Source organism: Danio rerio, chromosome 18, assembly GCF_049306965.1.
Source record: "Danio rerio strain Tuebingen ecotype United States chromosome 18, GRCz12tu, whole genome shotgun sequence".
NCBI lineage: Eukaryota > Metazoa > Chordata > Actinopteri > Cypriniformes > Danionidae > Danio > Danio rerio.
Genome location: NC_133193.1, coordinates 1,872,707 through 1,886,205, shown reverse-complemented (window position 1 = coordinate 1,886,205; position 13,499 = coordinate 1,872,707). Strand labels below are relative to the sequence as shown.

The 13,499-nt window shown below is 37.1% G+C and overlaps 1 protein-coding gene across 1 annotated transcript; it reads left to right on the top strand.

Annotated features, from left to right (window-relative positions):
• Positions 1–2,296: 2,296 nt before the first annotated feature.
• Positions 2,297–10,839, top strand: ugt5f1 (UDP glucuronosyltransferase 5 family, polypeptide F1). Its single transcript, NM_001177500.1, is given in 2 exon segments — positions 2,297–2,338; positions 9,200–10,839. A coding segment is annotated over 1 exon segment (1,578 nt). The 5' UTR covers positions 2,297–2,338; positions 9,200–9,212; the 3' UTR covers positions 10,791–10,839.
• The last annotated feature ends 2,660 nt before the right edge of the window (positions 10,840–13,499 follow it).

The window sequence follows — 13,499 nt, the reverse complement described above, 5'->3', positions numbered from 1 at the left end:
GGACCAGCAGTAGTCCCTGCAGGTATGGTCATAGACATGTATGGTGAAGGTGTACAAAGGACAAAAGCCCACAGAGAAGCACAGCTGATCCAAAACCAAGATGTTCTTTTCAAAATTTATTGTAACAATTTACTCCATGTCCTGCTCTTCCGACCCAAGAATGACTACTGGTGGATCAGACTACTTAAAGAGGACTATCATGGCATCTCTTCTCAGTGGACCTTCAAACACGCTGTTAAACTTCCCGCTCGGCATGCAATGAATCTCTCTGGTAATAGGAAGGTATTAGAAAGATTCTGTGACGACTTTTGGAACAATCTGCAGCTTGCTAATAATACTGGAAATGAAATGGTAGGGAACAATCTGGAGGATGCCAATCTGGAGAATGCTAATAATAATAACCATGATAATGAAATTGAAGAACTGCAACAAGGGATACAGGATCTTCAATTAGAAAACCTACAACTTTGACAACAGGTACAGCAAAACATTTATTACAATCACTTTCTTTCAAACCCCCATATCTTGTGTATTAAAGTGGTTCAAAATGTCATTATCAAATCTTTGGCATATCTGTTTTCCTGTTTGTTTATTTTAAGGCAGATTTTAATCCGTTTTATAAGGGGTTTAAACACAGTTGTGTGTCAGCAGTCAGTGTGTGAATATATCCAGCCTCTAATGGTAAACATGAATGAATTGTATTTGTTCTAATAAGACTTGGTTAAAACAGAAACACTTTGATTGACATTCTCCCTTTGTACGTGTCATCAGAGGGGAAAAGCCCCGCCCACTAGTGCCCATCTCTCCCTCATTAGCATAAACAGCCCTGAGTGAGAAGCAGCCGTCTGTCCGTTAGCCATTAGAGTTTACACACCTGACCTAATTAAAATAATGTCAGTGACATTCACAGAGAACATTACTCTTGTTGTAAATCTGTAACATGAGTCAAAAGCTCTCTGTATGACTATGCTGATTGTGTGCATGTTTTTTTCATCATCTAAAAATATCTGTCCTGTTTTTCCAACAACTGATTTATTGTTTTTCTAAAATGAAAACACATGTGCAATGACTATACAGTAACATCACATCTTTATTTTTGCCTTTTTGCACAGAGAGATGAAAACCTACAAAGACCTCCTGATGATTCCGAGTGATCCATCCTAGTGATTCTGTGAAACTGTCGGGAATTATACTGCATTAAGTTTAATCATCAGTCCTCTTATTGTTGAGAATTAATAAAGAACAGTTAACTAAACAGCCATGAATGTACAAAATCAAGCTGATTCATTGAATGTTAACATTATAATATAACATCTCTCTCTCTCTCTCTCTCTCTCTCTCTCTCTCTCTCTCTCTCTCTCTCTCTCTCTCTCTCTCTCTCTCTCTCTCTCTGTCTCTCTCTCTCTGTTTGGGAACTTTAATTTGTGTTTTTTTTGTCAGTGATTAAATTTTCAGATTAAACCTTTGGGTTAAGCAAAAAATCCATAAGCAATTTATGACACTAGAAAAGTACAAGTTGATTTTTATGTGTAACATTTGATTGTATGATATTTTTTAAAATTGTATTAAAGGCGTGTTGAAAATTCAATTCTCCCTCTGTCTCTCTCTCTCTACACACACACAGCTGTCACACTTTTTATTACTCTATTTTAAACAATAAATGTATGTTTTCTGACACGATTATGAAGCAACAGTGAAGCAAAACAGTTTAATCTAACTGTGTAAGAGAATCATCTCTTGCTCTCTTAGTACATATACACCATGTTTATACACATATATAAGTTGATCTTGTTTGAAATTTTTTTCAGAAAAATTTTGATGTTGTTTAATACAAATATGTATACATTTGTATTGTTTTTGTGAAAAAAATAAAAAAATTCATCCCACTGCGCTTACTGCAAAAATGGTCTAGTAGTAGGATATGGCTAGTGTGTTCCTGGTCAAATCATGCGGATTAGAACTCATCATAAAAAGTTAAATCAGTTGAAACTAATGTATAAACAAACATATTCACGTTTTAAAGCTGACATGGCAGACTTTTGTATCTCAACATGACTGTAATTGTTCTAATTAATAATAATGATGATGATGATAGTAACTAGATATTTTGGACAGTGGCTTAAGTTAGGCTACTGAAAAAAAAGTACTTATTTGTTCAAAAATAATAATAATAATAAACCCCTATGAATAGTAACGACGCTGGCGTTGACGCTTCAAGAAAGTGTCCAATCATCTTGAATTTACAGTAATTAATATTCATGAGCGACGCCCCCTCCCACCCAAACAAGAAGCGCGTTTCACGAGCTCGCTGCTACACCGTCCCCTTGCTCGAATACATGTAAGTCTTTTTATTTCATTTATTAGAAATCACAACAGCTATGACACACATTCAATTGTGGACATGCACATGCAGTTAAAATTCGTCAAACGTTTATCGTGTCGTCAGAAATGAGCTCCGCTTTGTTAGCTAACCAGTCGTTTGTTTGTTTGTGTGGACTGTTAATGTCAGTGTATATTTATTAGCTGTGTACAGTTGAACACTCTGTTCCGTGTTTTTCCTCCAGGAAGAAAGACTTTTGTTTCACTGAAAGTGAGATGAGTATTTCTTCGCTTCCGGAAGTACATTACACTTTTCTCTGAACAGAACTGAACTGTCACCCTCGTGTATAGTTGTTTACCTCGAGCAAAAACACCATGCAAACCCTAGACAAATAAGTGTTATGGCTATACAATATGTCGATTCAGCATTTCAAATGTTAACCACTGTTGCGCTAACGTTTGAAAATCGCATGGTTTTTATGAGTTTAAAGGTACATAAAACAGTGTGTATGTGTGTGTGTGTGTGTGTGTGTATATATATATATATATATATATATATATATATATATATATATATATATATATATATATATATATATATATATATGAGCAATTCCATGCAAATGTCAACTTTGCCATGAAAAATTATTAAGTTTTCACCAAAATAGAGTAACCATTTCTACATTTTTTGTGTAAGCAAGTGTTTTACAGCACTCTAAAAATACTCATAAATGTATCTGTCAGTGTTTCAAACTATTATATTTAATTTGCCAAAATCACACAAGTGGCAATTTCACAGCTGTCACATCCATAACAGAAAAGTGTCACATCCATAACGACACTTTTTCCACATACCTGCAAAAATGTCAAATAAAATAAAATCAATAATTTTAATTATATAGTGAGGCGACTTATATATGTTGATTAGCATTGTTTCTTTTGTGTTGTGCAGTTTAACTGAAAGAATTTCTACAAAGTCTGTTGTAGACAGTAAACTCGCAGACTTTTTTTGTCACATCCATAACGCATGTACATTTTTCTCATTTAAAATATAAAAAGGGTTTACAGATTGATATTTTTCTGATCCCATAACTCTGTGGCGAGTTGTTTTGAAAAATATAAACAGATTTTTCGATATAATGTTAACGTATACTTTCTATATGAATTCATGTTTTGAGTTTTCACTGCAAATGTCACATCCATAACGCTGGAATTGCTCATATATATATATATACATATATAGCTTAGGTTTGTCAAAGGTTGCTTTTCAATTTGATTGTTCAATATCTGTCCTGCCATTAAGGCTTACTAGAAATATACGCTCACTGGCCACTTTATTAGGTACACCTTACTTGTACCGGGTTGGACCCCCTTTTGCCACCAGAACTGCCTTAATCCTTCATGGCATAGATTTAACATGGTACTGCAAATATTCCTCAGAGATTTTGCTCCATATTGACATGATAGCATCACACAGTTGCTGCAGATTTGTCAGCTGCACATCCATGATGCCAACCTCCCGTTCCACCACATCCCAGAGCTGCTCTATTGGATTGAGCTCTGGTGACTGTGGAGGCCATTTGAGTACAGTGAACTCATCGTCATGTTCAAGAAACCAGTCTGAGATGATTGAGCTTTATGACATGGTGTTATCCTGCTGGAAGTAGCCATCAGAAGATGGAGATACTGTGCTCATATAGGGATGGACAAGGTCAGCATCAGTACTCAGGTAGGCTGTGTCATTGACACAGTGTTCCATTGGTTTGAATGAACCCAAACTGTGCCAAGAATCTCCCCCACACTATTACACCACCACCACCAGCCTGAACCACTGATACAAGGCAGGATGGATCCATGCTTTCATGTTGTTGATGCCAAATTCTGAGCCGAGCATCCGAATGTGTCAGCAGAAAGTTCTTAGCTGACAGGAGCGGCACCCGGTGTGGTCTTCTGCTGCTGTAGCCCATCCGCCTCAAGGTTGGACGTGTTGTGTGTTCAGAGATGCTCTTCTGCAGACCTCGGTTGTAGCGAGTGCTTATTTGAGTTACTCTTGCCTTTTATATCAGCTGGAACCAGTCTGGCCATTCTCCTCTGACCTCATTTGCGCCCACAGAACTGCCACTCACTGGATATTTCCTTTGTCGGAGCATTCTCTATAAACCCTAGAGATGGTTGTGAGTGAAAATCCCAGTAGATCAGCAGTTTCTGAAATACTCAGAGCAGCCCGTCTGGCAGCAACAACCATGCCACGATCAAAGTCACTTAAATCCCCTTTCTTTCCCATTCTGATGCTCATTCTACATGCCTAAATGCATTGAGCTGCTGCCATGTGATTGGCTGATTAGAAATTTGCGTTAATAAACAGTTAAACAGGTGTACCTAATAAAGTGGCCGGTAAAATTATAAAGCTTTTTTGTAAGAAAAAATGTGCACAAGAAAGTATATAAGATTGCAATTGATTTTTTATGGTTAAAACCGTAAAGTGTTAATTTACTGTGGAGTATTAATTTTAATTTATTTGATTATTCAATTATCCTTGTCGTGTCTGACTACCATTATGACTTCCCAGAGATATAGAAAGGCAAGGCAAGTTTATTTCTGTTGCACATTTCGTAAACGATGGTTATTCAAAGTGCTGCACATAAACAAAAATAAAAGAAACAAGTATAAGAAATCAGAAAGAGCTTTATTGCCAGATATGTTCACATATGCAAAGAATGTGTTTTGGTGACAGCTTCTACAGTGCAGAGATGGGACAGAAAACAGATAATAAATACATTTTAAAAACAGAAGTAAATACTGAATGCAAATATACAAACTGACTAGTGTATGTGCAGGTATATTAATGCAACGGTATGTATGCATCTGTCATGTGCAAATTGGCATATGAAGTATCCTGTTAAATAAGTGTATATGTGTATAAAAAGTAGTGATGTTTGTTCAAATCACTTTTATTCTTGCATCAGCAGCAGCATGTGTACTATGATGAGTAAAAATCTTAGCTGCTGGCTCCAGACAGTGCAAAATACAATGAAACAAAACAACACTGTTGATGTGAAAACGTGAAAAGTGAAAACGTGAAAGCAGTGTTGAAGACAAATATAAAAAAGACAATAAATATGTGAAAGGCATTAAATACGCAAGGAAATACACATTACACACATGAAGGCACAGATGGACTAATACACAGTCAAAAAGGTGCACATAGTTTCACAAATACTATCATCAAGTGTTCATGAGATGGATTCCCTGAGGGAAGTTTCTGTTTCAGGCTGTTTTGGTGCACAGTGCTCTGTAGCATCGACCAGAAGGTAATAATACTAAAAATGATTAAAAACCGATTAAAATGTGCACATTTCATTAAATTGTTGTATCTTTTTTTGTGTTTGTCTGGTCAATTATGTTTTTCACAGATGCTCTCCCCTACAAAATCACAGCAATTTTTCTAAAACATTGCATAATTCTTTGCATATATTCAGGTTATTCAAGCCATCTGGTGACATGGATTTCATATTGCAATATCATTCATTCATTCATTTTCTTGTCAGCTTAGTCCCCTTATTAATCCGGGGTCACCACAGCGGAATGAACCGCCAACTTATCCGGCACGTTTTTACACACACACACACTCATACTCTACGGGCAATTTAGCCTACCCAATTCACCTGTACCGCATGTGTTTGGACTGTGGGGGAAACCGGAGCACCCGGAGGAAACCCACGCGAATGCAGGGAGAACATGCAAACTCCACACTGAAACGCCAACTGAGCCGAGGCTCGATCCAGTGACCTTCTTGCTGTGAGGCGACAGCACTACCTACTGCGCCACTGCGTCGCCTATTGCAATATAATAATAATAATAAAAATAATAATAATTCCTTACATTTCTATAGCACTTTTCTAGACACTCAAAGCACTTTTACACAATGGGGGGGATATCCTCATCCACCACCAGTGTGCAGCATCTACCTGGATGACACGACGGCATATTGCAACAGCTGAGTGGTCGAGAGACATAATGATGAGACCAGTTATGATATGGGTATGGTTAGCAGGGCAGGATTGGCCATTGGCCAAATTTGGCCAGGATGCCGGGGTTAAACCCCTACTCATTTTCGAAGGACATCCTGGGATATCTCTTCTGAATGACGGTGCTCACTGAGCAGTATAAAGTCTATGTGAGAGTTGCAGAAACTAGTTGCCGGCATAATAACATTGCAATTTACAGTAATTTGTCCTCTCAATATTGGCAGCCCTGATAAGTGGTCTAGTGTAATATTATCTTTATTATAATTAATGAATTATATTAAATGACTATGCATTTCATTATTTATAGGTTTTTGTTATTATTTATTCTTTTATTATTGTTTTTTTAAACTTCTATTTTTGCCAATTTTTTAGTTTAATTTCATTTAATAATCTTTATGTAAGAATAAAATATGATATTTTATTAAACGTTTGTATTAAATCATATTTTATTTATATAAATTGATTTCATTTTAGTTTTTCTTTTATTACATGAATTCCATTGTGGTAGAGTAGGCCTCTTATATCAAGTAATGACTGTTTTACTGCCATATATTGCATACTTAGCATAGTAATTAAAGTATGCATGCTTTCAAGTCTGACACAATCCTGGGTTTGCAATGACCTTAAAAAGAGTTTATTGTCAAGTTCATTGTGACCTATGAAAGGCCATTTTAAAGAAGACATTTAGTCTGACAGAGATTCACTGTCAGGAACATCTTGTTCTGTTTTGCAATCCTTCATGGGAGAGTTAATCAAGTACTTCAGGACCAAACACACATCTGAAACAGGATAATTCAGGGTGCAGAGCTTTGACTTCCTGCTTAATTCTCTCTCTGCTTTCCACAATCCATTAGTAGTGTGTTTTTTATGAGCAGATTTTCATGCAGGCTGGAGATTGTGGGCTAAAATGTGTTTATCAGGAAGGGACAGGGTGTTTTTTTCTTTTCTGGAAGTCAGATTGCAAAAGTAATTGTGAAATGAGGTTGTGGTTTTCTAGACCTAAGCCTGTGTGTTTTGACTGCAGTCTAGATGAAGTTTAACAGAAGTGGCTCTAGCTCTGACGTATTTTATGTGTAACTGATTTATTTTATAACATGTTAAAGTTTAATTGTCAAGACAAGGTTAATGCATTTGTTCTTAGATCTGGTTGAAAGTACATTAGCAGGTAGGCTGCACCATATTGGCATCAATATTGCAATATTTGCATTAGCAATAGTCACATTCCAGGATATGCAATAAGCCTGAATTATAGTTTACCTGGAGCTAGAGAATTGTATTTAACTGCTGTATTATATGAAATTTATATACAATTTATGGGGGGGGAAAAGTTTTTTCTCCATTTTTGTCTTGTCCCTTGTCCAAATATCTATGTTTCAAAGTGAAAACCATTATTTTACTTACCACATTGGCAGATAATTTGATTTGTTTTAAGGAAAAACTCTTAATTTTGATCAATCTTAAATCAAGTACAATTAATTTGTTGATATTTGGACTATAAATGAGATAAAGCAAAGCAAGAAAAGCATGTATTTGCATTGTGGTTGTTCCATTTCCGTACTTGAACACTGAGAGGCTCCCTAGAAACTGTCAAATATCGCAATTCAAATCTTGTGGAACTTGTGAATGCACTCTGCCTCTCTCAAGCACTGATGCCAGCAGAGTTTTAGGGTGCTTTTACACCTACACTTGTTTCGGAACGTGTCTCGTTTGCCCAGTTAGCGCGGTTCGTTTGGCATATGTGAACAGGGCAATCGCGCTCTGTTCTGCGCCAAAGTAATCGCTCCGAGATCGCTTGAATGAGGTGGTCTCGGCTAGATTGAAACGAACCCTGGAGCAGTTGGATTGCAGTGAGAAAGCGATCCGATCCGAGTGCGGTTATATCACAGTGTTTTATGGATATGTAATAGGATTTATTATAGAATTATGTAATAGAATTATGAGTAGGGCAGGAAGTTTCGCGAGTCTCCGGATGCCCGCAAACGAGTGATGATCTCCCGGTAATCTCACGTCTCCCTCCCGGTCCTCAAATAGGCATCGTCACGCACCCTTCTCACCCCTCCCCACCGCATCTCTCCTCAGACACGTCGCGTGTGCACCCTGTCAATCACCACCAAACCACCACCTCTCCTGACAGCTGAGCGAGACACTGCAAAGTAAACCCTGACACTCTGACCAATGTGAGGAGAGTTTACTCGCACGTGACTTGTTTTAGCTCTTTTGGTCCTTTTAGAAACTTTGCAGTGTGAAAGCGAACCGCTCCAAGAGCAAAGAGCAACAATGTAACAATTGTAATCTCTGTTTCGGAACAACTGAATCAATTCACCGGTGTGAAAGCACCCTAAGCGCCTAAAAAAAGCAAAAAAAAAAAAAAAAACAACATTAGAGTTTAGCGATGGTAACATTAGAGGAAAGATACATGCAGAGGAAGGGAGAAACAGCAGGGTAAATCGCTACAGAATCCTACTTTTATTCCGTTTTGAACTACATTGCATATCCTGCAATGTAGTTCATATCCTGCAATGTAGTTCATATCCTGCAATGTGCCTATTGTGGATGCACACATTGCGATATCAATGCTGAAACCATATTGTGCAGTCCTGCTCTCTGCAATACGAGGACCTGCCCAAATGCTGTTGGTTTTGTTGTCATTGATTTATTTGCTACAGGCCATAACCAGCACAAAAACACACTTGTCAAAATGTTAATTATTAGGAAACTGTAGTTTGACCTGGTAATAAGTTACCATATCAGTGGGCAGTTTCCTTAAAACACACTGGACTCCACAGACTTGCATTAGAGACGTGCTTCTCTGATAAACGAACATTAACGATTTGTTTGTTTATGTCTTTCAGAAATGTGTTTGTGATGGATATTATCTTTGTGGTCCAAATCGTCGTTCTAAGCCTGACCCTCCCGGTGCATTGTGGGAAAATCCTGGTGTTTCCTCATGAAGGCAGTCACTGGCTGAACCTGAACACTTTGATCGGGGAGCTTCACCATAGGGGTCATCAGATCTCCGTGATCCGGGCCCTCGACAGCTGGTACATCCCAGAAACATCACCTCATTATGACTCAATAAATGTACCGTTTTTACTAGGTGGAGATGACCAGTTTTACCACAGCTTCATATTTAGACAGCTGCAGATCAGGCGAGAGCAGCGCTGGACCCGCTTCAAGCTGGACATGGAGCTCAAGGAGAAGTTTTCAGAAATGCACAGAAAGATTTGTGAGATGGTGATCCATATTGTTGAGAAGGAGCCCGCGATCATGAAACAGATCAAAGAGGCGAACTTCGATATAATGCTGACGGATCCGGCGAACGGAGGAGGTGTGGTCCTCGCACATTATTTACATCTACCTTTGGTTTTTAACGTCCAGTGGACTGTGCATGGAGAAGCGCATTTCGCGATAGCGCCATCTCCTCCGTCTTACGTTCCCTTCCCGCTTTCGCAGCTAACCGATAGCATGAGTTTCCCGCAGAGAATATATAACGTGCTGTTTTCCGCCGTTCGGCTTTTCCTTTACAGGCGAACAGTTGGTCCTCATTATAGTGCTTTGTGCAACCGATTATTCGGTCCTGGTTTGGACTACTTTGAGCTATTTCAGGCTGCCGATATTTGGCTTATGAGAGCCGATTTTGTTTTTGACTTTCCTCGGCCGACTATGCCTAACGTCATCTACATTGGCGGATTTCATTGCAGCCCTGCTAAAGCACTTCCAAAGGATCTGGAGGATTTCCTACAAAGTTCTGAAGAGCACGGCGTCATCGTTATGTCCTTAGGAACGTTAGTTGCTCAACTTCCAATGGATATCGCTGATGAAATAGTCGCTGCTTTTGCTGAACTTCCCCAGAAAGTAATCTGGAGATACACTGGAGACAGACCTGCCAATGTGGGCAACAATACACTACTGGTTAACTGGCTCCCGCAGAATGATCTCCTGGGACATCCCAAAACTAGAGTGTTCGTGTCTCACGGAGGAACCAATGGCGTTTTTGAAGCCATCTATCATGGCGTTCCTATAGTCGGCCTACCGCTTGTGTTTGATCAGGATTACAACCTATTAAAAATGAAGCATAAAGGCGTGGCTAAAGTTTTAGACATCGCAACCATAAACCGGAATATATTCAAAGATGCATTACAGGAAGTGCTTATTGATCCATCCTACAGGAGTAACATGCAGAAACTGTCCAGTCTGCATAAGGACACTCCGCTAAAGCCGTTAGACAGCGCCCTCTTCTGGACAGAGTTTGTCATGAGACACCAAGGCGCTGCTCACCTGCGCACGGACTCTTATAAAATGCCCTGGTATTCGTATCACAGTGTTGATGTTGGAGTGTTCCTGGTGTCAGTTTTGTGTTTTATAGTTTTTGTTTTGTTTAAAATTGTTCGATGTTTGTGTTGCAGGTTTTGTGCACAAAGAAATCGAGCAAAACAGGATTAGGTGTAAATATTGTTGTGGAAAAGTGAAGGAGAGTTGCCTTTAGTGCCAATGCTGCATACTGACTTGTAAAAGTGTGTGTGGGTGTGTGTGTGGGGAGGGGGGGGGGTTAAAAATGAGATGAAACATTACATGTACAGACGTTTTGTTTGTACAGAAATTACAAATGTGTACTGTAAAAAAAGTCTTGCTGCCGTACATTTTTGTGTAAGGACATCATTTTTTTTTCTAGTCATCTCAACTTGCATACATCTGATTTGCTAAAAAAAATTTAAAAAGTTAAACTATATGTATAACTTGAAAAAAAAATTGTTTAAACCTGATTAATTGATTTAAAATAAAGTTGTAAAACATAAACCAAAACATGTAATGTAGATTTTTTTGTTGTTGTTTTTCTAGTTTTATTATTATTATTCAGTTGTTTGTTTTTTTTTCAACTTTGTCCCTTTATTTATCAGAAATGAACTGCCAATTTATCCAGCATATGTTTTACGCAGTGGATGCCCTTCCAGCTGCAACCCAGTACTGGGAAGCATCCATACACAGTCATTCACACACACACACACACACTAATTTAGTTCAGTAGTTCCCCGGAGGAAACCCACAACAACACAGGGAGAACATGCAAACTCCACACAGAAACACCAACTGGCCCAGCCGAGGCTCGAACCAGTGACCTTCTTGCTGTGAGGTGACAGCGCTACCCACTGCGCCACCGCTATTGTTATTATTTGTTATTATTGTCAGTTGCCGTTTCTGTGTGGAGTTGGCATGTTCTCCCTGTGTTGGCGTGGGTTTCCTCCGAAGGTTAAAATTAGATGAAACATTCAGTTTACTGAAGTTTTATTTGTACAAACATTAAAAGTGCACTGTAAAAAATTGTGCTGCCTTAAATTAAGTTGAATAAAATTAACTCGTCATCTCAACTTGAATCAGTTAAACTTGCTAAAATGTTAAGGTAAAATTTTTATAACTTGAAAAATTAAGTTTGAAAACTTGAAATAAGAACATTTGTTGTCTTTTTTGTGTTTTATATATGTAACAATAATTACTGTGCGTGCATGTGTGTAAAAATTAGATTATTTAATTTGTATACGGTTGAGAAAATAAACTCTAAAAAAAAATCTTGCTGCCTTAAATGCTGTAGTTGAGTGAAATAAGCTTTTTCTAGTCCTCTCAACTTACATCAAACTTGCTAAAAATATTTAATCAAGAATTTAAAAATTAAGTTGAAACCTGATCAGCTGATTAAAACAGTTAAAGTTGCACAATGTAACTTTAATTGTTTGTACAAATTGTATTTAAGCTTTGTTAGATATTTATGTTGCAGGCAAAAAGAAATTGAGCTCAACTCTCGAAAAAGAAAGAAAGAAAGACTTGAGTTGAGTTGAATGTAATGATGGTTGTGGACGCAGTGTGGCAGTGTTGAGTTGCTTTATGCTGCATACTGATATGTAAAACTGTATGTGTGTGTGTACTGTATATAGGTCAAAGATCAGATAAAACATTAAATATTGAATTGCATAAAAATAAAAATTTGCACTGTTTAAAAATTGTTGTTGCCTTAAGCATTTTTGTTGTATCAAACTACAAATAATGTCATGGTAGCATGCATCCAACTTGCTAAAATTAAGATAAACTTTGTGTAATTACAATAAATAATTACCCTGATCAACAGATTAAAATAGTTTCATAATGTAACCAAAACATTTGTTATCATGACATTGTGTGTGCGTGCGTGTGTGTATACATACATTAAGTCAGAATTATTCGCCCCCTCTGTTTATTTTTCCCCCAATTTCTGTTTAACAGAGAGCAGATTTCTTCAGCACATTTCTAATCATAATAGTGTTAATAACTCATCTCTAATAACTGATTCATTTTATCTTTGTCATGATGACAGTAAATAATATTAGACTAGATATTCTTCAAGACACTTCTATACAAATTTAAGTGGCATTTAAAGGCTTCACTAGGGTAATTAGGGTTAACTAGGCAGGTTAGGGTAATTAGGCAAGTTATTGTATAATGATGGTTTGTTCTGTAGACTATCAGAAATATATAGCTTAAAGGGGCTAATAATATTGACCTTAAAATGGTGTTTGAAAAATTAAAAAGTGCTTCTATTGTAGCCGAAATAAAACAAATCAGACTTTCTCTAGAAGAGAAAATATTATCAGACATACTGTGAACATTTCCTGAATCTGTTAAACATCATTTGGAAAATATTTAAAAAAGAAAAAAAATTCAAAAAGGGGCTAATAATTCTGACTTCAACTGTGTGTGTGTGTGTGTGTGTGTGTGTGTGTGTGCGTGTGTATATTATTTATCTATTTTTCAGTTTGATAATGTTTCTGAATTAAAAATGATTGAATTCAGTGTTATTTATGTACATATTTAATTGAAAGTGATGAGCCATCATTCTTGATGCTTATTAAAACATATCAGAAAATAATTGACCATACTAAAAATCATACTGTTTGAATTGATGAATAATTTGCTAAAAAAATGTATTAAAACCTAGTGATGTGAACTATAATGATTTACGATTTAAATTATGAAGTATTTTGGGGAATGATATAAAAAATAATTCATTAAATTAAATGCAGACAAAGAAAGAACAACTGGATTTAAAAAGCTTTTATGTTTAATTTAACATGGAGAGATAAAATCAAGATGAAATTTCCATGAAAGATGTTTATTTATCGGTTG